Raw genomic sequence first — 26,293 nt, 5'->3', positions numbered from 1 at the left:
GCCTGCGGCCTGCCGTACATATTCTTCTGGAATCCTCTCCATCCAAGCAAGCAACACTCTTCGACACTCCGATCCATCCAACTTCCCTTCATTCGTATCGTCTGGACCCCTGGCCATGCCTCCCTTCCTGGAAATGAGCACGCACACGCGCTCGCCCAAGAAATGACCCACCGGGCGTCAGAGGAAGCGGACAGGCAGATCCGGGGTGAGTCCAAGACATCAGCTTCCATCATCCCATCCCATGAACCTCTCACCTATACATTCACACTCGCATACTACCGCAGACAAAGAAAAACACTACCTCCACCCCACCACTCCCTATCCAGCGCCGACGCCACGTCATGGCGGCAGCTCCAGACACACACGTTCCCAAACACCTCTTCTTTCCCACTGTAAGGTCCACTTATGAGATTAGCGGCCAGGCGCCCGGTCTGCACGTGAGAACCCGCCACTCTGTCTGGTGGCCCAGCACTGTAGACTCTATGCTGCAGCCGTCGCCAATTCGTCACGGCGCGCACGGGAGACGGATTGTCTGGCCCACCGCATACCACAGGGATAATCCCCCATTGAGAAAGCAGACGGCGCCGCCGGATTCTGGGAACCGGCGTGTGACGCGCGGAGGTGGTGGGATTACCGACGTCGAAGCGCGCGCCGCGCAAGACACCATTGTAACGCGCCCTGGCCGGCACAGTGCACTGTCGCCGTCTTTCACTCTCACCCCGCGGGGTCGCACGCACCTGCTCGTCTGCGATCGTGCCGTTGACCCAGAGATGGCGGCGCCTCATTGAATATTCCGTGGCGTGCTGAGTGACAGCTGTCTACGTGAATTTGGGCACTCCCTTACGCGTGTACGAACGCGACAGGGGCGTTCCCGAGAGAGGGTGATCTCTAGGTTTTATAAGGCCGAACTTGGCCGTTGGAAATCGTTCTTGTCTGAGCGCCGAGCTGGGCAGTTCCCGGCGGGACAAGGAGTCTCGACCGTTGAAGCTACGTTGGGATTTGTGAGCCCCCTAGTCGAGGTTAAGATCGTGTCGGAGGTTTAGGGTGCAGCGCCGTACCGGGCAACTAGACGGATCTTGCGGAGGGTATCGGCCGTCGTTTCTCGAGCGGTTTGTGTGCGCTCCGAGAATAGGAGAGTTAGACGAAGTTGAGGAGCTCGAGTGATTTGTGTGCACTCGGAGCTAGCGTCTAGCTGAAGTTTGCAGTTTTTTCTTTATTACTCATGTACCCAGTTTTCCTACTGTAAATAGCTGTATGTAAACTCTTCGTTGCATTTAATCAACCCCAACGCCTTGAGTTCGTCAATTCGACCGCCGTCTCCAAGAACTTCAACGCCATCGGCCTGCCAGCCTCCTGCCAAATCAACCGGAGCCCGGGCGATTGGGTTCCTTATCGACACCGGACTTCGGGGAAACGAACTACAGGACCATCTTTACTCCCACCCAATACGCTAGCAACTGCCCGGCTTGCAAGAGCCCCGCTCCCACCCTCTACCACTCTGTATGGGAGTGTCCGCATCCACCAGACGGGCTCACCCCTATACGCATCCCCACGTTCTCTTCTTGGGAGGCTGCTCTGTCAAGCACTGCACCGCTAGACCAGCAACGGCTGATCGAGCGGGCCCGCCGGATAGCGTCTGCCATTGGAGTCCTGGACTGAGGACCCCACTCATCGAGACTGCCCTTCAATAAATGTTTTCACCACCACCATAAGATCGCTAAGATGAACGTACCGTTCAGTGACAGTTTTAATTAGGAGAGCAGGCAATATTAAACTCTGGAAATTGATACATTTAAACTTAAACGAAGAGTACCCGTGGAGTTGTTTTATAAGGTCATTTAGGCTAAACAGGGGCCCGAGACCATCCCTTCCGGGGACCGGTCATAGCTGGACAAAATGGCGATGACGGCCCGTCTCACCAGCGGAGTCTCGGACTGAAGACCCCGGCGACGAAGAGTTCCTTTTAGCTGTCGTTAACGTTCTCGCACTTACCATCTTGCATGCGATAAGGGGATTTCAAACACGTGCGCTGCAGCGTTCTCCGCAATCACTCCACTACAGTGAACAGTTCACTGTACATTCTGCCTCGAAGGCTTCCTGCCAAAAGCCCGTAGAACTAGACGTAAACAACCTGAAGAACCGTTGGGTGTGCTGTCGTGCTTTTTTACGGTTCTTCTATCGGGCGCACAGGTTCAGACTGTTTCCCGCAGCTGCTTTATCCACCTGATTCCAATTTTTTTTATGTACCTTTCCTGCTTTAAACGCTCTGAAGTTCCTTCATCACCCACGTTTCGTACCGACGCGACGCCGGCGGCGCTGCGCGGCCGTTTCGCGAGGCAAAGTCAGCGCAGCAGCAGTGGCAGCAGCGTCATAGCGTCATCGACACCATCGAAACGCGTTCCGTGGCCGACGCGGACGCCGGGCCCGTAGGCTCGTCGTGCCATCGCCCCGTGGTGGGTTAGTCATCGGCGTCGTTGTCTGTGCGTGGTAGCGTGCGCGTGTCTGCTGTTCCGACGATGAAGCTGACCGTGACCACGCTGTCGGGCGAGCTCTACATGCTCGACGTGGGCGCCGAGATGGAGCTCGAGGGGCTCAAGGCGCTTTGCGAGTTCGAGTCCGGAGTGCCGGCCCGGGAAATGGTGCTCATGCACGAGGGCCGGCCGCTGCTCGACGACAAGCGCACGCTCAGAGCGCACGCCATCAAGGAAGGAGACGTCCTCCTCATCCAGCACATCATGCCGCCCCACTCGGGACTGGCCTCTACCAGCTCCGGTAACGTAGTTCAGGTCTCAACGCCACTCACGAAGCGACACCAGTTATCTGCAGAGTGGGAGACAACAAAAGAGCCGTTGCTTTGTTTTTTGCTTGCTTGCCGCGCTCTTGTCGAAGACAATCCCGTCTTTGTTGGCCAGCTTTAATTAAACAGGAGCTGCTGCTTCGTGCAGGAAGTTCCAGTCGAGGAAATAAGTGTTTCCCCCCTTTGAAAAGCTCAGTGGTCTTTGTTTGCTGCCTTTCCAGGTTCCGGCGAGCAGCCCATGTCCCTAGATTTCAGTCGTATTCCCGTCCCGGCAGCGGCCGGAGGACAGAGTTCAGGTAGCCTGCGTTTCCTTGCTGCATCCCCCCTGCATTCCGGGGAGCTCGTTTTGGCTGTCTCACCGTGCCACTTCTACTTGCACAATGGCTGCGCTCCCGGCTAATGCTCGAGCGGCTGTTTACAAACGCTGCCAACAAACACGCATGCGTCCCCTCACCCCGTTCCCCGGTCTTGTGGTCTGACTTCGCGTGGCACTGACGTTGCTGGCTGTAGCAACCGCCTTCTGTCAGTAACCCCCGCGTTCGCTTTTGGCATGCGTCGGCAGTTTTTGTTTTTGCTCACGGGAAGTGCGGAATGGAGCGCGAAAGACCGGGGCTAATAATTAACCTTGATTAGGTGGAAGGTTTATCACGGTCAGCTGCGTTTTTCTTTCTCGGGAGAGACGGCGTTCATTTCGGTCAACTGTGGGTGCGCTACTTGGGGAAACTTTGTACTCAAATAATAATTGGCGCTATTGCTTGCCTCCATGTTGGTGCTGCTCAATCGGAATGCCTTGCGGAGTTGTGAAGGGGTCTTGCGAGCGGGGTCGGTGCCTGTGTGCGTTTTGTGGCATGCTGCGGAGAACCCTCACCCCAGCCCCCTAATTTTCTACTGCATGGCCAGGGCCATAATTTCCTGTCTTGAGTGAGCCCAAGGACAAGCATGACAGTGGGGAATGTGGCCTTGTTTTCTGGCTCCGTGCTTGTCTTTCCTTGCTAACACTAACTTTGACTTGCCTCCCTGAAGTGTCTGTGTTGAAATGTGTGTGCGTACCTCAAAAAACTGCCCTGTGCATTCAATTTCTTGCAGCGTGTTTTTTCTGAAACTTTCGGTGCCTCCTTCCATGCCTGTCATCATGGTTGCGGGGCTTTTTTCCTACCATTTGTGGTGTAGGGATAAACGGAATGCCACCATTCTTGAAGCAAACTGGTTGCTTCGTAGGAGTTCATTCCAAGCCACCAAAACTGTCTGATAACCCTTGTCAACGCACACAAGTGCTGTGTTAGCACAGTAGCACAACAACGTGCACTTGGCTATGAGTCCATTTAGTGCAGAGTAAAGTGTGACCATGGAACAAATCTTAATGGCCTCGTCAGCGGTGATTTTGGTTGTACCAAAATATGTAATGTCTTAACAACATCATACAAGCTCGCTTGCCACTGCTGTTATAAGGCTATAGCTTTCATAGCAGCTGTAAGAGATGTAGCTAACACATACAAGCCAATGGCCATGTACACAGTTCCCAGCACAAATGTGACCCGCTGCGGTGACTCAGTGGCCAAGGCGTTGTGCTGCTGAGCACGATGATGCGGGTTTGACTCCCAGTCACGGCGGCCGCTTCTCTAAAGGAGACGAAACGAAAAAAATTACCCGTGTGTTTGAGGTTTCAGCGAACGTCAGATCCCCAGGTGGTCAAAATTAATCCAGAGCCCTCCACTACGGTGCGCCTCATCGCCTGCATTGCGTCAATCAAACCAGTGCAAAATGCCGCACAAAACCATAGTGCAGCCTTGAATGCAGTCTTGTAAAGCACCTGCAGCTGTTTCAGTAAAAATTTACAAAATTGGTTTGATTTTTCTGTGCAACAGACTACTACTTGAGAAGATTGTGCATATCTTGTGAAGCCCCTGGCTTCACCCATTCTCACTGCCGTCGCTATAAGTGACTTTATTTTCCCAATTCAGCAGCTAACAACCAAAGTTCCACTTTAGGCACCGAAGGGAGAGTGTACTTCGGTGCCTAAAGTGGAACTTGCACATTTGACAGGGTACAGCTCACAATTGTGCTTTATGCACCGAGGTCAAATAAGCTATAGAATTAGAAAAAAAAAAAAAAGGGAATGGTCATGCAACCCAGTAGCCCATTTCCCACAACAGAACCTATGATGTCATACCAACCAGCTGTGCGATTAGCTGAGGTCAGCTAAAGCAAATTAGGCACGGCTTATAAACCCGCCGAATGAGCTATTTGCGCCTAAATGTAATGCGTGTTCGTTTTACAGCAGTAAGACTGGTGGGGCAAACAATGAAAGGTACGAAAATACACGTAAACATAGAAGTACCGATGCACACTGCTGTTGGTACTGGGCGCACTATAGTTTCTTTAGGTGCACAGTGTCGGCCGCTTTGGAGTTGTCTTACATGACACTGGCTGATTGGCGTAAGTGATGTTGTCTTTGTGACCCTGTTTGTCGAGCACATTCCACGTTTCACGAAACGATTACTTTCTACCGTAACAAAAATAATCCAGGTGCAAATATGGTCAAAAACAAAGCAGTGGCGGACAACGGTCTGCGGCTCAGTATGGTAGTGCCATCTGGGAGGACTGACGGCAAACCAGGCTGCAGAGCCGAATGACGCAGTGGAAGTTTGTTTGAATACGCGCACTTAAGACTTCATGGCAGACGTCGCGAAAACGCGTGATTTGGCAGGAGAATGAAAATTGTAACCTAAATTGATTGATTTCTCGTTGAATACGTCATTGTTTGCTGCCGGACAAGTGCTGAGGGCACTATGAAACACACGATCTTTCGAATAACACAAACTTGTACTTTGTCTGCATGGCCCCTTCCAAGTTCCGTGCGGGCATTGTCACCTCGCTGTGTCTGTCCTCAGGCGTGTGTGCGTGTGTGTGTGAAGGCACGGAGCAGAGCCTGGGTGGTGGAGGCTTGGGCGGCCGAGGCGCAGAGGAGGAGGAGCCTGCCTTCATCCGGGACATGATCCTCAAGAGCCCCGAGCAGCTGGCCCTGCTCAAGCACAACAACCCCCAGCTGGCCGACGCCCTGCTCTCGGGGGACCTCGGTGAGCATGAGGGAGGGACCGGGGGCAGGGCTCTCTTCAGAGGAAGACAGGCACCCAGAGTTGCCAAGAGCCGGGGGCAGGTTCTGAGCTTGTCCGTTTCGAAAATGTTCCTTCCAGTCGTGATGTAGGTGCACTTGTGAGACCTCTGAACAGATGGAGGAGGCTTTGCGATGGCCCGTTGTGGCAGGCACGAACAAGTGACCAGATAATGTCACTATGAAAACCAAAGTGAACTACAAAGCTTCGTTGCTGGGGCGGTACATAAGAGGGAAGCGGCCCCCGGTGGACGGATAGCTGCCACAATTTATTATGGGGCTGCGCAGTGAAATGCTGATCTTAGTTACGCCGCACTTTCTTCTCGTGCGACCTATGCCACTACCGTATTTACTCGAATCTAGGCCGACCCCTGAAATACAGGTCAGAAAATAAAAAAAAAACTTACCTCGATTGTAACCCGAATGAAAAAAAAAAAGGCACTGGACTGAGACTAGAACACGTGCTTTATTGCGCTTGCGGCGCTTGTCGTGGAATGTTCAATGCTCGCTCGTCATCAGTGCCCTTATTGTCGCTGTCCTCTTTGTCACTGTCCTCTTCCCACAGCACACTGTCCTCACTTCCGTCCAGTACGTTCGAAATGCTGCATTTATGGAAGGGCCGCACAATTACCTCAGCCGGAATTTCGGCCCATGCCGCGGCAACCCCGTTCGCCAGTTGGCTCACTGAAGCGCACTTGGTGATCTTACAGCATCAGCCAGTCGTAATGCTTCTGCAGCCTGTCCTTAAACGGCTTGTTGACAGGCACGTCGAGCGGTTGTAGGTGGCTTGTCATACTGCCGGGTATTACCGTATTACCGCAATGTCCGTACCGCCCTCCAAACGCACAGACTTAACGGCATCTGTCAAGTGGCCGCGGTAGGAGTCCAGAACCAGGAGTGACTCCTTAAAGGGACCCAGAAAAGCCTACTGTAAAAGTTACAAAAGGCCTGTATTGTCGCGTAGTACCAATATAGCGATGCAATGCCGCTGGAATTATTGATCTACATTCAGTATTAGCTACGTGAGAAGCAATTAAGTGCACCTCTCCCCCCTTTCCTATCGATTCTTTCTCCCTCTCTGCTTCTTTCAAAGCAGCTGGAAACACTGGGAATAGCCATGTGATATCACGACGCTCGACTTCCGTTCTCCGCTAGCTACATTCCTGCGTCTAGGCACGCGTCAATCACTGCGGACCCGCCTTTGCCTTGGGATCGCGCAGGAAGGAGGAAGAGCAGCCGGAAGCCGATGGCAGTGACGTTGCCGGCGGCCAACGATCGGCCGAATCAGGGGGGCGCCTCGCTGTTGCGTTAGCCGCGATCGCCGTTGCGTCAGCCGCGGTCGACTCGCTGCGGCGTCGCGCCCATCGGCTGAGAAAAAGGCGATCTTAAAAAATTGTTTACAAATTATCCGTACAACGTATGGGGCTCACACTTGGCTCAAAAATCCCCCGTTATGTGTTCTACTACCTGAATGCATTTGATTGCCACCTTCACAAAGCTTTTCTGGGTCTCTTTAAACAGCAGAGCACCGGCACGTCGCTGCCAAACAGTCTTGACCCAATCTTCGACGAGGGCACCACTCATCATGAACTATTCTTGTGGGCTCTCACAACGACGTTCTTAGGAAAAACCTCCCCGGCTGGAAGAGTCTTCCTCTTAGAAATAATGTACGGCGGCAGTTTTGCCTATTGGCCGTGCAACACAACATCATCGTGGTGCGCTGCTTCTCGTAGCCTGCAGTTTTGACCTTGACTTATTTCGCGCCCTTCTGATTCACGGTGTAGGCCACAGGCATGTCGAAATACACCGGGGTCTGGTCGGCGTTACCGATCTCGCCCCGTCTGTACTCCTTTTCCGGACGCTCCTTGATAACAAAGCGCTGGAAAGCTTCACCTCGAAGTCAGCGGGTAGCTTTTGGCACATAGACGTCCACCGTCGCAGTCTGAACCCAAACCTCTTCATAAAGCGAGTGACCCAGCCCCTGCTGGCCTTGAACCGAGTCCGAGCGACGCTTCGCACGATTGCGATCTCCCTCGCCTTTCCCCGTATCATCTCCGTTGTCATAGGCACCCCACCTTCTCTTTGCTGCCGGAGAGTCAGCGACTTCCTTCTCCACCTCATGGTATCGACCTTTCTTGGGTCTTGCGAAGGCCATTCACCTGGCAGCACAGTTGAAAAGTTCGTTCTGCTGCTTCCACCATCGGTGCATGTTCTTTTCATTAGCACCGAACCCGCGCTGGGTTTGGAGGTTTGAAGTTCTGTCCGCCTCTAAGACTACCTTCCGCTTAAAAGCTGCGGTTTAATGACACCGCTTGGTGGGCGCCTATGTGGTGCAAACACGGGAGCTTCTCGAGGTCACGCGGCGACGTACGCAAGCAAGCACAGAACGCTGAGAGCCGGGTTAACAGCGTTCGAACAAGCAAAATGGAGCCTGCAAACATTCCAGCTGCGAGCCTGTGGCCGCGAAATGGCGTTGAATGGCTAGCGGTGACAGGAAAGCCGCATCCCCGAATCTAAGTAACAAAAGCTTGATCAGGGCTAGTTGGTTGAACATACTCAATAAATTTGAGGCGCTAAACAACGGGGACCAAAGAAACACGTAGACACAGACAAGGCGCCACTTCCAACTAAACTTTAATCATGAAAAACCCTGGATTAAATACACTGTTTGACGTCATGCAAAAACGTCACACCAACAACGTTTGCCAACCTACACGTGTCCATCTAAAAACTGGAGTTCTTTGAATGATAATGTAACCGATGGTGTACTAACCGAATCTAAGCCAACCCCCGACTTTCGTAAACGACTTTTTTAGAAAAAGTATCTGCCTAGATTCGAGTAAACACGGTAGCTTAAAGGGGCCATGCAGACAAAACACAAATTTGGTTCATTCGAAAGCTTGCCTCATTAGAATCGTACTCGCGCCACTTTTGATGCACACTTCGCTGAAATAAGCTATGTAATTAGTAAAAAAAGGGAAAGGCCATGCAACCCACTAGCTCATTTCCCGCAACAGAACCTATGATGTCATACGTACCAGCTCCGCGATTGCCTGAGGCCAGCAAAAGCAATCACAAATTAGGCAGGGCTTATAAACTCGTCGAATGAGCTATTTGCACCTAAATGTAATGCATATTTCTTTCACAGCAGTAAGAATGGCGCGGTAAACAACAAAAGTTACGAAAATACAGGTAAACATAGAAGTGCCGATGCGCACTGCCGTTGGTACTGTGCGCACTACACTTGCTTTAGCTGCACAGCAGTCTGCCGCTTTCGAGAGTTGTCTTACACGGCACTGGCCGATTGGCAAAAGCGACATTGTCTTACGTGACTGTTTGTCGAGCATACCTCATGTTTTACAAAAGGATTACTTTCTGCCGTAACGAAAAGCAGCCAGGTGTAAATATGGTAAAAAAAAAAAGCAACGGTGGCCAACGGTTTGTGGCTGAGTATCGCAGCGCCATCTGGGAGGACTGACTGTAAGCAAGCCTGCAGAGCCGAATGAAGCAGCGAAACTTCGTTTTAATATGCGCCCCTGTGACTTTGCGGCAGACATCACAAAAACACAAGATTTGACGGGGGAATCAAAATTTTAGCCCGAACTGATTAATTTCTCAGGGATTACGGCATCATTTGCTGCCGGTGAAGCGCTGAGGGCACTGTAAAACACGGAATCTTTCGAATGAAACAAACTTTTATTTGTCTGCAGGGCCCCTTTAACCTGGGCCAAGCGCTTATGACGTTATCTGGCTGTGCTAAGAAGCACCGTTCCCTCTCCTGCCTTGTTCTTATTCTGTGCCTCTGGGTGCACAGAAACTGACACCTTGCCTAGCTTGGGCTGCGTCACACCTGATTGTCTGCTTTCAGCCAGTCAGGGCAGCTTCCTCGAAATGGACGCGAAAGGGAAAAAAATTCTGAGCATTCTGCTTCAATTTCCTATTCCCCATATGCTCTGGGGGCAAGTTGACTGCCCCGCCATCTGCCAAGAAAGTTGAAGTTGTACGCAAGTGCTTGTTGTGGCTGCTACCATTAGTTGTAAAAGGGAAAGCTGTCGAAGCATAAGTAAACAGTACCTAATATAGGGTTTCCTAATTTGAAGAAGCAGGCTTTATTTTGCTAGCTTGTGTCACAAGTAAATGTTTAGCAAAGTTCAGTTTAGTCTGCCAATGCACTGGCCCTTTCCGCTTCAACCGAGCAGGGGTGCTTGCACGGCGCAGACTCTGCAGTTGGGTTTCGCAGCTGGTGAAGGACTCTGAAACATATTGAAACAATTAATGTGTCGATGCGAGCTAGTTGGTACTTCATCATGGGAACAGGTTAAGTGCCACGCACAACTGGAGGAAGTAAACGCCCCTTTCCTGTCTGTTTTACTTCCTCCAGTTGTGCCTGGCGCTTAACCTGTTCCCATATTGAAACACTCTGTCTGCACCAGTGTCTGTAGAAGAAGGTTGCTTAGATTGACTGCTGGCTATCTCAGCAGAGGTGCTAGCACTGCCCTCTCCGAGCTGTGCTGGGCAGTGGGGTCACAGCACTGCTTGGTTGTTCCTGCTCGCAGCCACTCATGCAACAGGTTGGCATGGTTGAAGCATGCTCTCTGCCTCAGCATTAAGTGGCATGGACAATAGCAAAACACTGGCGCAAGCTTAGCTAGTTTGGGGGGTTTCACGGTGAGCACAGAGCACTAATGGAACAGTGTGTACGTCTGGAACAGCACTGGGAAGAGTCTTCTCTTCTGGTTTTTGGTCCTGTTTTGTCAGCACTGGGTGTTTCCTGTGAATGCAGACATGGTTATCTTGCTGTCCTTGTTCGGCGGGTAAAGTCGTGAATGTAAAGGACATTTCGGCAGCGGGCGCTGATCGAATCGCTGCTACCTGTGCAATGTGTTCTTAGAACGGGTCACGAAATGGCCCAGCGCGAGCACCTGATGTGAATAAGGGGGCTGGGGAAGCAGTCTCCTCCCTCGAGTTTGAGAATGTTGCACTAGTGGCACTTGCCCAGATAGCCACTATTGCTGCTATTTGATCATTGCTGCTGTTCGATTTCGATTTCACTGGCATGAGCACAGACCAGTTGGCATTGCGCGATGCTCACTTCATGGGAAACTGGGAAATGTGTGTGTGCTTCTTCTGCCTGATGAGGTTCCGCAGCTCTTGTCACGCGAAAACAGAGCGTTACAAAGAACACCTCAAACTAATAGGCTATGAAGTCACCTCCGGGTGCGTGGGGGTGTTTGTCTAGTTGTTTTCACAGGGTGTCTAGCGACCGGGAAAACCGGGAAAAGTCAGGGAATTTTGCGCCACCGGGAAAAGTCAGGAAATTGTCAGGGAATTTTTCAATCAAGTAGTACCAGTCAGGGAAAACGACTTCGGGGCCTGCCCACAGTTTCAGAATAGGGGAAACCAGTGTTGGGGGGTCTACCAAGAAGTTACCGAACGCAACACGTTCGCGCGCTACGAAAGAGTGAACCGCATGAAACGTTTTCTGGTTTTTCTGCAAGCAAAAACGCGCCGCGCACGCCTGAGGCGCGCTGGCGCTGCCGCGAAACGCTCCTGCACGGTGCGTGCCGGGTGGCAGGCGCCGGCAACATGGCGGCTGCACCGGCCGCGGAGTAGTGCGGTAGCTCCAACGGCCGCTTCTAACCGCTCTTTAAAATGCTACTCAAGGCACAAACGCACTTGCTTGTGCAGGAAAGGAGCCACCGCAGGCACGAAATCGTCGACGCGGCCGTGAAAATACCGCGCACGAATTGCGTGCAGAAACTCGCCGTGCGGTTCACGCAGCTCGCAGCTGGCTTAGGTTGCTGGTTGCACTTGCGCACAGGGGCGATGTAGGTGGCACGTTGGTAGGTGGTGCCCAAATCGCACGCACAACGTGCTTTTTTTTTTTTTCAGCGAATTTTAAAAGTCAGTGCTTTTTTGGAGCTAATCTTGAAAGAACTTCTTTCTTATGACATCAGGAGCCAGAATTACCTAATCAAAAAGGAACATGACATGGTTTGGCGTGAACCGCGTGGGGCGTTTCTGCTCGCGAAAATGCGCCGCGCATGGCACAGTGTGCAGACGCTCTGACGCTGCGCGCGGTGCTGCCGGCAGCGGAAACATGGCGGCGGCTTCGACCGCGAACTGGTGACGGGAGCTCGAGCGACCGCTTCTAAGCGCTCTCTAAAATGCCACACAAGGCACTCACGAAGTTGCTTGTGAGGTAAAGGAGCTTATAATGTGGGTGAAAACGGTACTATAAAACATCATCCGCGCTGCTAGTGAAAGCGCCCATGCAATACCTGCCGGGGTGGTAAGCCTAAACATCTCTGGTGGGGCCATCCGGCTGTCTCGAAAGCTTCGAAACTGCCGCCATGAGGCGTGCGGCTCTCCATTGGCGCAAGTCGGCAGGCTCCTCCCACTGCCTCGCGCGACGCACGTCATTCTCTGAGTGAGGCAGAAGCTGCCGCGCGCGCGAATCGTCGACGCGGGCGTCAAAAAATTGCCGACGCGCCTGAATCGCGTGCAAAAACGCACCATGCGGTTCACGTTGCATGTCGAGCCAGGACAATAAAAAAAAGCAAAACGTGCTCGCTGAAGCACAACTTGAAGCTTCTTTCCCGCAAGATGAAATAAACTCTCTGAAGCTGTAACAGAAGGCAAGCAAACCTCAAACTGAAGTTAATGTGTTTTTCCTTATGATAGAATGTGTTTTGTATATGCTTTTTATTTGCTTCACGGACCATTTACACAGAATGGCGCCTGTTTTATAGGTCAGGGAATTTCGTTTAACATGGTCATGGAAAACATGGAAAAGTCAGGGAAATTGAATTAGGCAATTTGCTAGACACCCTGTTTTCAGGATGTTACAAGCTGTCAAACTTAGACTTGTGTGAAAGGGCAGGCTGCATTACAGAGCAGAGCTGGTCTGCGTTCTGCAGCAGGCTTGTTTAGCTTTCCTGCACCGAAAAGTCTGCATTCTGTGGAAGAGACAAAACCCACAGCAAGAGCACAAGCATACAGTTGTTCCTAAAGTGCAAGTGCATTGTTAAAGCTTGCTGAAGGCATCTCTCAATGTAGTGTTTTGCATTTGTAGCAGGCTCCAACAGGACCTCAGCTGCCCGACCGAGTAGAAGATGGGGTAACAGAGAGGCAGTTTTTTTATTGACTTTAATTTGTCCTGAATCCAGTTGGTTGCTTTGATAAGAAGGCTCAGATTTAGTGGATGGTGGGAACTTGGTCCAACCTCTCACTTTTAATTGCTGAAGAGTACGTGAGCATCTTGTGCAGGTGAAGTCTGTGTAGAAGGCCACTGTGTAACAGTCTAAGAATGTCTTGAGTTTTATATGGTGGTGTTCAGCGAACAGATTGCAAGGAGGCTGGTACACAGCCTGGCTCTATGAAAGGGAGCTTTGGACGGGCTTACTTGAAGAAGAATGTTCGAGGCAAACATTTAATCAGGGTGCTGAAAGAGAAGTGGGCGTTGGTGCTGAGAGGGTTCCTTCTTTGTGACCCTCCTTCTCTCGTTGCGGTTGTGCAGAGCGGTTCACGCAGGTGCTTCGGGAGCAGCAGAAGGAGAAGTCTGACCGTGACCGGCAGCGCATCCGCATGATGAACGCCGACCCCTTCGACCCCGAGACGCAGAGGCTCATCGCCGAGGAGATCAGGTGGGAAGGCTGGCTCGTTGCATCACGGGTACCTCTGACAGGTGAAGCAGCAGCATGGGCCCCAGTGCATTGGGCTGGCAGTGCCCACTGGTGGGGCCAACCTCTGAGGGGTGCAAACCTTTCGCCTTATGGTTACCATGAGTGGACACTTGGGTCAGCTGGGGTGGCCATGGAAAGGAGTGGACGTGGGCCGGGAACAGGTTGCGGAGGTCTAGCGGAAGGAGCAGCAGGGGAAACATGGTGGCATGATGGGGAAAGGAAATTTGGGGGCCAACAGTGGGCGTAAGGAGTGTGTGGATGAGGCCTTTGTCCTGGTGGGAACCTGATTGTCTGGTGAATGATGACGCCGTGAGGCTGTCTACGAGGATGCAGTGCAGTGCGTAGTGCCTGTCTTCGAATTCAGGAGGCTTGCTGAGCACGAGGTCGCGGGTTCGATTCCCGGCCACCGCGGCCGCTTTTCTGATGGAGGCGAAAAGCAAAAACGCCCGTGTATGCGAGATTTCGGCGCTTGTTAAAGATCCCCAGGTGGTCAAAATTAATCTGGAGCCCTCCACTACGTCGTGCCTCATCACCTGCGTTGCGTTGGCATGTTAAATTCTGCAATCAATCAGTCAATCAATCAATCAATCAATCAATTCAGGAGGCTGCCCCATCTGTCGTTCTTCGTTCCTTGCCATGCCTCGGGTGAACAGGATCGAGGGCTATGCCTGCACTGAGGGCTTGCTCTAGTCTTTAGTCACCCCAGGCTGGCCTTGAAGCCAGCTGGGATCACTGGTCACAGGTGTCATTGCATATGACGGCCGTCGACAGATGACAGGTCTGTCTGGAGCAAGGCTTCCACAGGTGGCCAGGCTGTTGGCTTTTTTGAGTGCACCTGACACATGACTCGCTGTGTGTCTTTCTCTCTCTCTCTTTTTTAAGTGTTGGGAGCAAGGGAAAAAATCGGGCCACATATGTGCATAAGGTTATGGCACTCAGGGGCTTAGCTGGGCCAAATTGAACTGGGTGCCGCTTGTACAACAGTGTGACTGTGTGGGCTTTTTTAAACTGCGGGATACAGGGCAGAAAAACCTAAGCAAAGCTCCATTTTTCGTTTCATTTCTCATCTTCGCGGCGATAGCTGTTATCACGCTCAGAGGACGAGAGGTCTGTGAGGCTGTGTGTCAGATGGGCATTTCGCACACAGTTCTTGTGTCTAAAAATAAACTATAGCTGTTTCTGCCCACTCTGCGGGATTTTCATGTGGTTCAAAGTAGGTTGTTCATATGAAATTTTGGCAGCCATTGATTGATGGTGGCAGGGGACAAATCTGCGGGTGTTATTTGGTTACATGCAGTGGTTGTTGTGCAGATGAACATTGTTTAAAGCAGTTAACTCTCGATAAACAGTACTTCAAGGGACTGAAAAAATTAGTTCCATTTAACAGGAGTTCCGTTTACTGAGATCGGTGTATGAAAGTGCAAATTTATGTGCGTACACACTATCAATACTATTTCATGGAACTCAAAGCATCAGAAGGTGAATGCAGCTAATAGTTTTTCAGAAAGCATGAAAACTAAAACAGGTTTAGGCACAGCACTCGCAACGTTAATTTGGCAACAATGAGTCCCTGGGCATCAAATGCATCAAATATGTTTGTTTGAGTCCTTGCAACGGCATCTTCACGGAGGCTAGAGGCCTCAACTTTGCCGAGTGCTTACGAGCCACCGAATGTAGAAGACGGCAACGCGGTAATGAAGCACGAATAGCACCACGATGGCACGAACGCAGCAGAAGGAGCTGAGCCCCGTAATCTCGGCGTCTTAAATCGAGACCATACAACTGGAACAAGAACTGCGATGTTGCATTCGTTGCGCTAACACGGCTGACCACTAACGAGGCGAGGCTTACGAGGAGGGAAGAAAAAAAAAAACAGTCACGAAACAGCCAGAACCGTAAAAAGCTGATTCTCATGCCGATTGGTTTCACAAGAAGTTCCATTTCTGGTTCCATATAAACGGTGACGTGGAAACTTTAGTTCCAATTACCGAGAGTTTTTTTATGTTATCTGAATACAAAACCAAACAACTTACTGGCTACTGTTCCGTTTAAGCGATTTCCGTTTATCGAGATTCTACTGTAATTCAATTTCTTCCCTCTCATCTTAAGTGAGTTGGTTACCGTATTTCTAGATTTCCAGCAAACGCTCACAACTATACTCGGGTTTCAATAGTAGTCTTTGTCAGCCTCTGCGTATCTCTGCGTAAAAATGCCCGTCCTTCGTGTGTTGTTCCAGCTTTGTTGCGTTTCTGGCTTAAGTTGAAACTGCCATACGGTGAATGAGTGTGAATGCTTGGATGTGCCGTTTGTCCTCATAAGAGAAGGCTCTCTGGAAACTGGTTTTCTGAAATTTGCATTATATGTAGTGGAGAATGAAAGTGGGTGCCGAGTTGACGAATCGCCATTATTTTGTGGAAGGGGGTGGAAATCTTTGGGAGGAGCCCTCGTCCTGAAGTGGGCTCAAACAGGCTGATGATGATGAAAGAAGTTGAAGGGGAATCAATATGCTTTCCATCGATGTAATAAGGTGTCTAGCATTGGCACATTTTTTTGTTCATTACAGGTGAGGTGAGATTTTCTTGAAGTAATAGCAAAGGTGTTTACTGCCCATTTCTCTGCATCTGAATAAACTTCCAACACTCCTGGCCCCTGAAAGAGAACCTGGGTCATTCTCTGTACTTTTTACTAACTGTCCCTTCAGTTTCTGTAAAGTGACGAAGGAAAAAAGGAAGGAGTGGCATATAATGGGCGTGCAGTAACAAAAATTTGCAGAGGGGTGATAGTGCTGCACTCTATTGTCCAGCGAACACCATCCTGAGGCATTTCGTGCCCCTTTCTTCTCTTCCTTGCTCTGGCCCTTAATCCTTTCGAATCGCCCCCTTACAAAAACGAAACCAGGCAGCAGAACATCGACTCGAACATGGAGGCGGCCATGGAGTACCACCCGGAGAGCTTTGGCCAGGTGGTGATGCTGTACATCAACTGCCGGGTGAACGGGCACCCCGTGAAGGCGTTCATCGACTCGGGCGCCCAGACCACCATCATGAGCCAGGCGTGCGCCGAGCGGTGCGCCATCATGCGCCTGGTGGACCCCCGGTGGGCCGGGGTGGCCAAGGGGGTGGGCACGCAGCGCATCATCGGCCGCATCCACCTGGTGCAGATCGAGATCGAGGGCGTCTTCCTCACCTCCTCCTTCTCCGTGCTCGAGGAGCAGCCCATGGACATGCTGCTCGGCCTGGACATGCTCAAGAGGCACCAGGTACGCTCAGTAACGTCGCTATGGGGGAACGGGAGGATGCTGGGACTGTGGCTGAAAAGGAGAGGGGAAAGAATTGAACCCTGTGGGGTACCGTTGAAGAATGACCAAACAATAACCAGCGTGGTATGCTTCAACGCTATACATCTGCTTGTCCAGGCAAAAGAGGCTGTCGGGCATCACGAATAAATGGTCTGCCAAACCCTTGAAGCTTACTGGACACTGTGCACAGCACCAGAGTGCCAGGTGCATGGGATTGTTCATTCGACTCGTATAGTGTTGCCCAAGCATTTATTTGTCTTTGCGAATGCCTTCAGGGTCAATAAACAGTGTGTGATAAATAGGTCACTCTTGCCGAGCCACATCTTTCCATCCCCCATTGCCTAATTGATGGAATTGTAGTTCTCCCGAGAAAATTTTTAGAGGAGGACATACCGTATTTATTCGAATCTAGGCCGGCCCCGATTCTAAGCCGACCCCCGAAAGTCCGAAGGCGCGGAAAAAAAAAAACTTACCTCGAATGTAGGCCGAACAAAAAGGCGAGGTCAGCGTTCACAAAAAGAAAACACGTTTATTGAACATGAAGATGCGGTGCTGGAACTCAATCAGTTTCTCTTCAAAATCACCGGGCAACTTCTGGACGATTGAGGTTCGACGACAGAGGCTAAAACCGAAGTGCTTCATGAATTTCTGTAGCCAGCCCCGACTGGCTTTGAAGTGTGCCCGCGATAAGCCTCGTTCCCTTCAAAGCTCCCTTGCTTTTGCCTGGAGCACTTCCGTCGTTACTGGAAGGGCAGCTGCTCGCTGCGTCTGAACGAAGTCGGCCAATGCCATCTCCATTTCATGGTGACGGCATTCTCGTGGTCCGGTGATTGCCAACCTCGTTGCGGCGCCCGCAAATATCCTCTCCCGTTGCGTCCTCCAACGACGGACATTTTTTTCTTCCACGCCGAAGTCCCGCCCGGCTTGAACGTTCGACGATAACTCCGCAGCTAAAACAACTTTTCTTTTAAAAGCGGCACTATAATGGCACCGCTTCTTTTTGCGCTGTCAAAACCAAACGCCACACCGTACGCAGGCCACTGTCCGCACAATTCAAAATGGCGGCCTATGGCCCTTACGTGGCTACTGGCTCGTCTAGTAATGGCTACAATACTTTCTTTTCTGGGTGGCGCTAGCTGCGCGCCACTTCACTTGGAAATTGGCGCGTATTTCAAAATCCTCGAATCTAAGCCGACCCTGGAGTTTGATATATCAGTATTTCAAAAAAACTATCGGCTTAGATTCGAATAAATACGGTACAAAGACTGAGGGGTGGGGTTGCCAGGAGGCACACACTGATAAATGACAATGCAAGAGCCATCTGTTCGAGTGCAATCGCACGTGGAAGCACTGCGACAGTTTGTTTCTGTGCTCCCGACATCCCACACCTTCAGCCTCCGATTTTTCAGTTTGGCCCAGTTGTCCACTACCGTATCGTACGGGTAGCGCTCAACATCAGGTCCCCTTCAAGCCACAATGAAAATAACACAGTCCAGCGTCTTCTGTTTGAGACGATTCTTCATTTTGATGAGTTTTAGAACTGGAAAGTCTCTCACAGTCTGCTGTGTGCGGTAGACTGTGAGGGAGTGAGTTTTACATCTGGAAAGTCTCTCTCACAGTCAACCAAGGTCATGTTCCGAACAGCTTCACGCCCTACGTTTGTAACTCGTGAAGGTGTGTGACCGCATCCCACCAGCATGCGTACTTTCCCGTAACAGTGCGCCTGTGGAAGCGGGCCCCTCGCGCTCGTAGTTTCCGCTGCATAGGCACAGAAAGCTGTCCGCCAGTGCAGTCAACATGAAGCCAGAGAGGTGGGCGGGTGGTCGCAGGAGTGTGCGGTCAGCCAGAGTGGTGGGTGGCAAAACCACTGCCGCCCACCATGGGGAGTACCTTGGATAGAAAAGGTGCAGCCAAGTGGGGATATGCACGGGCCCTGCGACCATTTTCAGTGAGTGCACGTTCCTAGAAAAGGCACGCAGGTTTTACTCGCCCAGCAAGGTTTCCTTAGATGGGATCGAACTTCAGACAGCACAGCTCTCGTTTACAGCAGGAATAATAACCTTGCCATTTTTGGCGGCGGAAAAAAGAAACTTTCCTACCGTATTTACTCGAATCTAGGCCAATTCTTTTTTTTTTAAATTGTTCACGAAGAGGGAAGAAAGGGGGGAGGGTCGGCTTAGATTCGAGGATGCGGCTTTCCTGAAACCGCTAGACTCTCAGCGCTGTCTTGCAGCTTGCAGGTTTGCAGTATGTGTGCAGTATTGTATACTAGAAGCAGCTTCTTCTAGTACACTCTATTTGCAGGATGCATTTTGCTCCTTTGAACGTTGTGAACCCAGCTCTCGGCGTTCCGTGCTTGCTTGCGTACGTGACATCGAGAAGCTCCCGTGTTTGTGCCACAATGGCGCCCACCAAGCAGTGCCACTACACCGCGGCTGTTAAGCGGAAGGTAGTCTTCGAGGCCGAGAGAACTTCAAACCTCCAAGCATAGCGCGACAACGGCGTGGATGAGAAGAACGTGCACCGCTGGTGGAAGCGGCAGAACGAATTTTTCTACTTCGCTTTCAAGCGAATGGCCTTCACAGGACCCAAGAAAGGTCGATACCACGAGGTGGACAAGGAAGTCGCTGACTTTATCTGGCAGCAAAGAGAAGGTGGAATGCCTGTGACAACGGAGATGATACAGGCGAAGGCGAGAGAGATCGCAAACGTGCGAGGCGTCGTGCGGACTCGGTTCGAGGCCAGCAGGGGCTGGGTCACTCGCTTTATGAAGCGGCTCGGGTTCAGCCTGCAATGGTGGACGTCTATGTGCCAAAAGCTACCCGCTGACTTCGAGGTGAAGCTTTCCAGCGCTTTGTTATCAAGGAGCGTCCGGAAAAGGAGTACAGACGGGGCGAGATCGGTAACGCCGACCAGACCCCGGTGTATTTCGACATGCCTGTGGCCTACATCGTGAATCAGAAGGGCGCGAAATAAGTCAAGGTCAAAACTGCAGGCTACGAGAAGCAGCGCACCACGATGATGTTGTGTTGCACGGCCAATAGGCAAAACTGCCGCCGTACATTATTTCTAAGAGGAACGCTGTTCCAGCCGCGGAAGTTTTCTCTAAGAACGTCGTCGTACGTGGCCACAAGAATGGTTGGATGAGCGGTGCCTTCCATGTCGACGACAAGTGAGCATTGAACCGGCTGCGACAAGCGCCGCAAGCGTAATGAAGTGCATGTTCTAGTCTCAGTCCAGTGCCTTTTTTCATTCGGCTTACATTCCAGGTAAACTTGTTTTTATTTTCTGACCTTCCGAATTTTGGGGGTCGGCCTAGCATCGAGGGCGGCCTAGGTTCGAGTAAATACAGTATTCCAGCGGCGCAAACACAGATGCACGTTTGGGTTGCATGAATCCCAAATGGTGGCATTCGTATTTCATTAGGAAAAGGTTCTGAATGTTAAATCGAATGCCAAAAAGTAGAAATTTTAGTTACCATAAGCCCAAACAACACAAGATATGACACTGTTGCCTAGTGACAACATCGCCTACCGTATAATTCTCAGTGCATGCACACGTGTCGGTCGGTAACGCACTCGTGGCAATCTTGCCTGGGATTTTTCTTCCCTATTGCCTTTTATAGTTCCCTCAACATGACCACCTGAAACTCATTGCTCTCCAATTTGAGGACATGAGAGGGTTTATTAAGGTCTTCTGCAGGGCTGGTGTTCCCCAAAGATATGAACCTAGCAAGGTGTGCGGTGAGTGATTAGGGAGTGTGGCACACAGCTTTAATTTTGTGTTCATGTGGTGGGTCTCCTGCGTCAGTGAAATGTTTGCCAGTGTTTTCATTTTAAACGAGAATATTTTTGTTTGCGAGAGTATTTATGCTGAAGCATGAACATTGAAACAGAGAAGTCTGATTGCATGGTTAAGTTGTGTTGTCAAGATCAAGATCCCTTAAAGGGACACTGAAGTGATATGTAAACATTGCGGGATTACTTGCGCAAATTGTAGTCCGGAGTCCCCAGACCACGCGATTTTATTTAGTAGAAAAATTAATTCGAAAATGCTGTCCTCCTCTCTTTACGCTCGCCCATTTTCTGCGGCGTTTTCGTGTGACGTCAGGAGGTACCGAGCTCGCAATTGGCTGCGCTACTGCACGGCTCCCCGGCCTTCAGACAGAGTCAGTCGGCCCAGCGTTTCGTCCGCGGGCCACCGACGGGTCGTCGCAATTCGTTCGCTCAGTTGAAACGAAGCCAGGACACGTTTGTGAATGGAAGAATGTGCCTTTCTTTACTTGGTTAGTTTGTACACTGTATCTAGCTCCAGGTCAAGGTCGCTTCATACAAGCGCTGCACAAGCGCACATGCACTGCTTCGCTGACTGGTACGCCAGTAGGAAAATATAAGGCCTCTTGAAGGCGGGAGAAGAGTCAGCAAAGTCAATATAGGTACTAAGGAAATAAAATCAACTGATATTTTTACCGTACAGCGTGAAAATAGGGTGCGGGAAGCACTTTCTTGCGCTGGGCGAACAAGCGCAGCGGTCAGCAGCACGACTACGTATCTGCGAACGCTTTTCCGTCTACGAAATGCAATTGCTAGACGTGAGCTATTGTGGAAACTCGGGGGACGCTTACTGCACGAGCGCAGTACAACAAATAGTCACCTAAGCTGCTTGAAATGCCAAAACTAAATAAAAGTGTAAACTGGTTGTACAATATTACCATGGCCTGCGGAGCCCGCTCCGTGGCCGAGTGGTTTGGGGCGTTACATATGCCTCCGCAAGTATTTTGCAAGTCAGGAGTTCGAATCCCCGCGGGTACGTGCTTTTTTTTTTTTTTTTTGTAATTTAACTTTTTCGTTTTCCGTCGATGTTTTCTATATTGAGTTCACCTTTTTTTGGGCCGCAACGTTCATGGCTCCACGAACTAGTTCACAAAACACGCGCAGGCTGGCACTGGCGCGCTAGCGAGTTCTCGTTGGCGTGCTGTTGCCATAAGCACCGACTGCTTGCGGGCAGTGGGCACAGGCCAGAATGAACAGACCCTTGGCCTGGTGCGAACACGCTTTTTACGATACAGGCATGAGGGAGGCAAGCTCCAAATATGGGGGAAAAGCGCATGACATTTGGGCGTCTGCGGGTACGCGGAGGGCGTTCATGCACTGCGTAGGTTTCGGCTAGTGAATGCTACGATTCCAAGCCGTCCTAGGAGGCTTATCTTTATGCATTTTTACAGCTGACAACATGGCAGAAGCGCGGTACGATGATTACTGAGTTATTGAGAATGCCCATCCAACAACGCAGTGCTGCCACTCCTGTGCCAAATGCGCCAATTTGCGCCAAATGAGGTATCCTGCGCCTTCCTGATAAAAAACGACAATTTTGCAAGCAAGTGCGCCAAAAGTGCGCCAAAATTTGTGTTGCGCAAATCGCGTGCAGCCTGTTACAAGCACTACTTCACAGTGGTCTCTAGACATGTTTAACTAATTCGGGTTGGTAACTTGAACTCCCTAGCACCCGTCATCGTGTTTGCCGCGGTGAGTTTGGTTGGCACCGTCACAGTGTTTTCGTCTAGCAAGTCATTGCAGCGCTGGCGTACCGCGGTTAAAAACTTTCCTTCTTGCTGTTCCAATAATTCCTGCTATAAACAATAGGTAGTTTTAGGTGGCGTTTATTGCCGACCCTCTCCGCTCCGGGAGCCAGTGGGAGCGCCGTTTCGCGGCATGCGTGACGCTCTCGGCTGCAAGCTCTCGCTTCGCTTGTTGGGCTCGTGGAGGGGATCGCCGCAAGTGAAGCGGGCTGTGAAAGAAAAACGATCAGTCTCTCTAAAGGCACATTCCCACTGGCGATTTGTCTCATCGCGCGACGGCGCGCGTCGCGCGATGAGGCGTTGAGGTGGTGTTCGCACTTGCGATGAGCGATGATGCGACTGCGTTCAGCGCAGCTGCTTCCCGACTTGTACATACGACCTCGTTGGTGCGTCAACCATTTAAATATCAAAGAATACGCGACAAAAGCAGGTAGAAATCAAACTAAAACACATCGTTGCGGGAGGAGCAGAAAATAACAAACTCACGAAGGCTCTTTTCAACATATTATTGCACGAAGAAATGCACACGCTTGCTTTCACGCCACAACACCCGCATCACGGCCCACAAATGTCGCTTCTTTTCACATGCGCAACGTTCTGACGCCTCCGAACTCTACGCGTGTTTACCAGTCGCCGATAGACGAAGAGGCTGCAAGTCAACCTACCGTCTCGCTGTCCACCTAGCTCCATTTACAATCCATACACGCTTCTCCACACTGATGAGTTCCACGCTATTCGTTATTAGTGCACGCGCATGCTGAAGCCACTGACCAAAGAACCGATGCACACGAGTTGCTTGCAGGCCCGACCTGGCGGGTATAGCGATAGCGGGCCAAGCGCCTGGCCGCCTGGCCGAGCCAGCCGAGCGAGCCAGCGGCGGTGGCGGCGGGGGCTCGTCCTCGCCCGCCCGCAGCGTTTGCATACCGGATGTAAAGAAACGTTTCGTTTCCGGCTACGTCAGCCTACTCCGCGGCCATGATTGGCTTACCGGTTTTGCGGGGCCGTCGCGCGACGAGGGAATTCGGACCGAGAGCGATCGGCTCCGCCGACGCAAAACGCCGATAAGCGACGGCCGGCTCGTCGCTTTGCGACGTCGCTTTTAGTCGCGCGACGAGGCGCATCGCCAGTGGGAATGTGCCTTAAAGCATGAACCTCATGGAGCGTTTTCTGCTCGCGAAAACGCGCCGCGTAAGCACCCATACGGTGCGCGCGGCGCGGCAACATGGCGGCGTTCGGCCGCGAAGTGGTGTGGGGGAGCTCGAGTTAAGCGCTCTCTAAAACATCGCTCAAGGCACGCACGAAGTTGCTTGTGTGGTAAAGGAGCTTATAATGTGGGCGAAATCGGTACTATAAAACATCATCCGCGTCACTAGTGAAAGCATCCATGCAATACCTGCCGGGGTGGTAAGCCTAAAAATCTCCGACGGAGCCAGCCGGCCGTGACCGGGCTGTCTCAAGCGCTTCAAAACCGCCGCCATGAGGCACGTTCCTCCCCATTGGGGCATGTCACCAGGCTCCTCCCACTGCCGCGCGCGACGCGCCTCATTTTCTGAGCGTGGCAGAAGCTGCCGCGTGCGTGGAATCGTCGACGCGGGCGTGAAAAAATCGCACGTGCAACGCTGACGCGCACGAATCGCATGCAAAAGCTCCATGCGCATTTCTCGTGCACATTTCCAGCTAGCGTGGAAATGCGCACGAGGACTGATAGCAAGCGCCTGCATCTAATAAAATGAAAAAGTAAAACACGAGGGCTTGCCTCAACAATTAATAAACTAGAAAAGAGGCGCGTTGTTTTTTTTGCTAGGCAGGTTTGTCGAAGCCTTTAAAAATTCATTATCGTGTTGCAGGTTGTCCTTTATCCACACCAGAAAGGAACTAAATACCTTGCAAATTATGTTTTCTTGCATTTTTGCTATTGCGTGGATACTTAGGGGATTTAATTGCATCAAACTTCTGGTGACTTCTAGCAACTGTTTCGAAATAAGTGGAAAAAAAAATCCCATTGCCCCAGGAATGCCAGGTTGGGCCATAAAGAGCCTAATTTGGCTACTTTTTTTTTGTGGTTGTATAAATTTTCTTTATTGGCTATTTGGCTATTCTTGGGCTATTGGGAGAGCTGACTGTGAAAGCTATTTTTAATGCATGTTCGAGCCTGCCAACTATGAAGCGTTTTCAGTGACTTCTTGAAAAAGTCTTCCTCTGGTAGGGACAAGGAGACCATTATTCTTCAGCTGTGTCGTCCATTTGTGATCGCATGTGTGAAAATCACCTTGAAGCCCATTCAATGCCGACCTCCACATCAATTACTGGACGATACTGGTCAATTTTTAGTGCTGAAAGATGCTTTGGACACAGCTAGCAGTTGATGTTTAGTTGCTCCAAGGTGCTCCAAAACTGGCATTTAGGTGCTCCAAATTGCTCCAAAATTAATCATTTACTGATACAAAAATTGCTCCAAATCACCGTTCATCAGTGGCACCACTGAACAACGCCAACGGTTGTTTTTTACAGAACCGAAACCGAAACTTGTTTGGTTGCTCACCTTGGGCATCGTCCAATCACGGTGCCCGCTTCTCCTAACGTCACAGCTTTAGTTGGTGCGGCCGCCGCAAACCGCGCATGGTAGTTTTTCTTCTTTCACGCTTTGTAAAATAATTACCGATTTGTCAATCGTAAAAACAATGAAAAGTGTGCTAATTTGAGCCAGTTTACGCAGTGCAAGCAAAAACGGGAGCTTGACAAATTCACTTCAGTGTCCCTTTAAACTCTGGTGCTTTCAAGCTAATGTTACTCAGTGATTACTTCTCATGGCCTGTACACGAGGTTTTACTGTATTGCTAAAAATAGCATCTTCCTGATTGTATCAAGTGCTTGAGGAACTGAATACGACAATTTGATTTGTGAATGTAATTATCTAAATACCGTATTTGGATTGTATTGCGTATTCTAGCATCTGTATGGCTTGGCTGTGCCTAATGGTTGTGTGTGAGGTCTGCTATGTTTACCTGCAGTGAGCACAATGGGTTAGCGGTTCATGGCATTGTACCCGAAAGTGTGATGCTAGGCCTAATGTCCAGTGTTGCAGCTGGCTTACAAGCTCTATGACATTCCAAGCAGCATCAAGCTATGGGCACCTGTCGACAATGTTCACCTCATAGCATGATGCTAGGCCCGGTGTTGAGGGGCCACGTGCCGACATCATCCCCTCTCTCAGCTGTGCACCAACCTTGGTGCAGGCCAGTTATAAAGTGAAAAATATGGTAGACTCTATGAAAATGAAACAGGCCTCACAAATTTGCCCACGAAACGTACACAGGTAGGCTAATAGTGGCTTTGCACTAAAAGGGGGAAAGCTGTTTCCTTGGGGCCTTAAAAACCCCCAAATTTCCTGCAGTAAGGCCCCAGGCAGAATGGCGTCCCACTGTTCATTTCATCCCGCCCCTGTTCGGGGAGAGAGGTAGACTTGTTGCTCTCTGTTGCCGCAGTGCCTGATCGACCTCAAGCGCAACGTGCTGGTGATGGGCACGACGGGCACGGAGACGCCCTTCCTGGGCGAGGGGGAGCTGCCCGAGTGCGCGCGGCTGCAGATGCTGGGGGCCTCGCAGAGCGGCTCCACCCTGGGCCTCGACATGGAGCTCTCCTCGCGCACCACCATCACCGGAGGGGGAGCAGGAGGAGGAGGTAGAGGCCCCCGCCACCACTCCTCGCAGTTCTTCATCTGACCCCACCTTCCTGCATGTCTCCTCCTCTGCTTCTGCTTCTGCATCGTACAAAGAGAACCCTGTGGTGTGCTGCCCCACTCGGCTGTCCCTTGTCCCTTCCT

At 51.1% G+C, this 26,293-nt stretch overlaps 1 protein-coding gene across 2 annotated transcripts in view; it reads left to right on the top strand.

Annotated features, from left to right (window-relative positions):
* Positions 1–2,364: 2,364 nt before the first annotated feature.
* Rngo (DNA damage inducible 1 homolog rngo) overlaps positions 2,365–26,293 on the top strand; it is a 29,302-nt gene continuing 5,373 nt past the window's right edge. The window contains exons 1-6 of one of the 2 annotated variants that reach the window (XM_077695388.1): positions 2,366–2,772; positions 3,019–3,093; positions 5,713–5,874; positions 13,429–13,555; positions 16,493–16,853; positions 25,956–26,151. In XM_077695388.1, coding sequence (XP_077551514.1) covers positions 2,517–2,772; positions 3,019–3,093; positions 5,713–5,874; positions 13,429–13,555; positions 16,493–16,853; positions 25,956–26,151 — 1,177 coding nt within the window. In that variant the 5' untranslated portion in view covers positions 2,366–2,516. Of the gene's footprint in view, positions 2,773–3,018; positions 3,094–5,712; positions 5,875–13,428; positions 13,556–16,492; positions 16,854–25,955; positions 26,152–26,293 lie in introns of both variants that reach the window. The other variant, XM_077695389.1, reaches the window with a different exon arrangement.

The sequence above is a fragment of the Haemaphysalis longicornis genome, unplaced genomic scaffold, assembly GCF_048455015.1.
Source record: "Haemaphysalis longicornis isolate Haplotype H1 unplaced genomic scaffold, Haemaphysalis longicornis Haplotype H1 scaffold_14, whole genome shotgun sequence".
Taxonomy (NCBI): domain Eukaryota; kingdom Metazoa; phylum Arthropoda; class Arachnida; order Ixodida; family Ixodidae; genus Haemaphysalis; species Haemaphysalis longicornis.
This window is presented reverse-complemented; position numbering and strand designations above follow the sequence as displayed.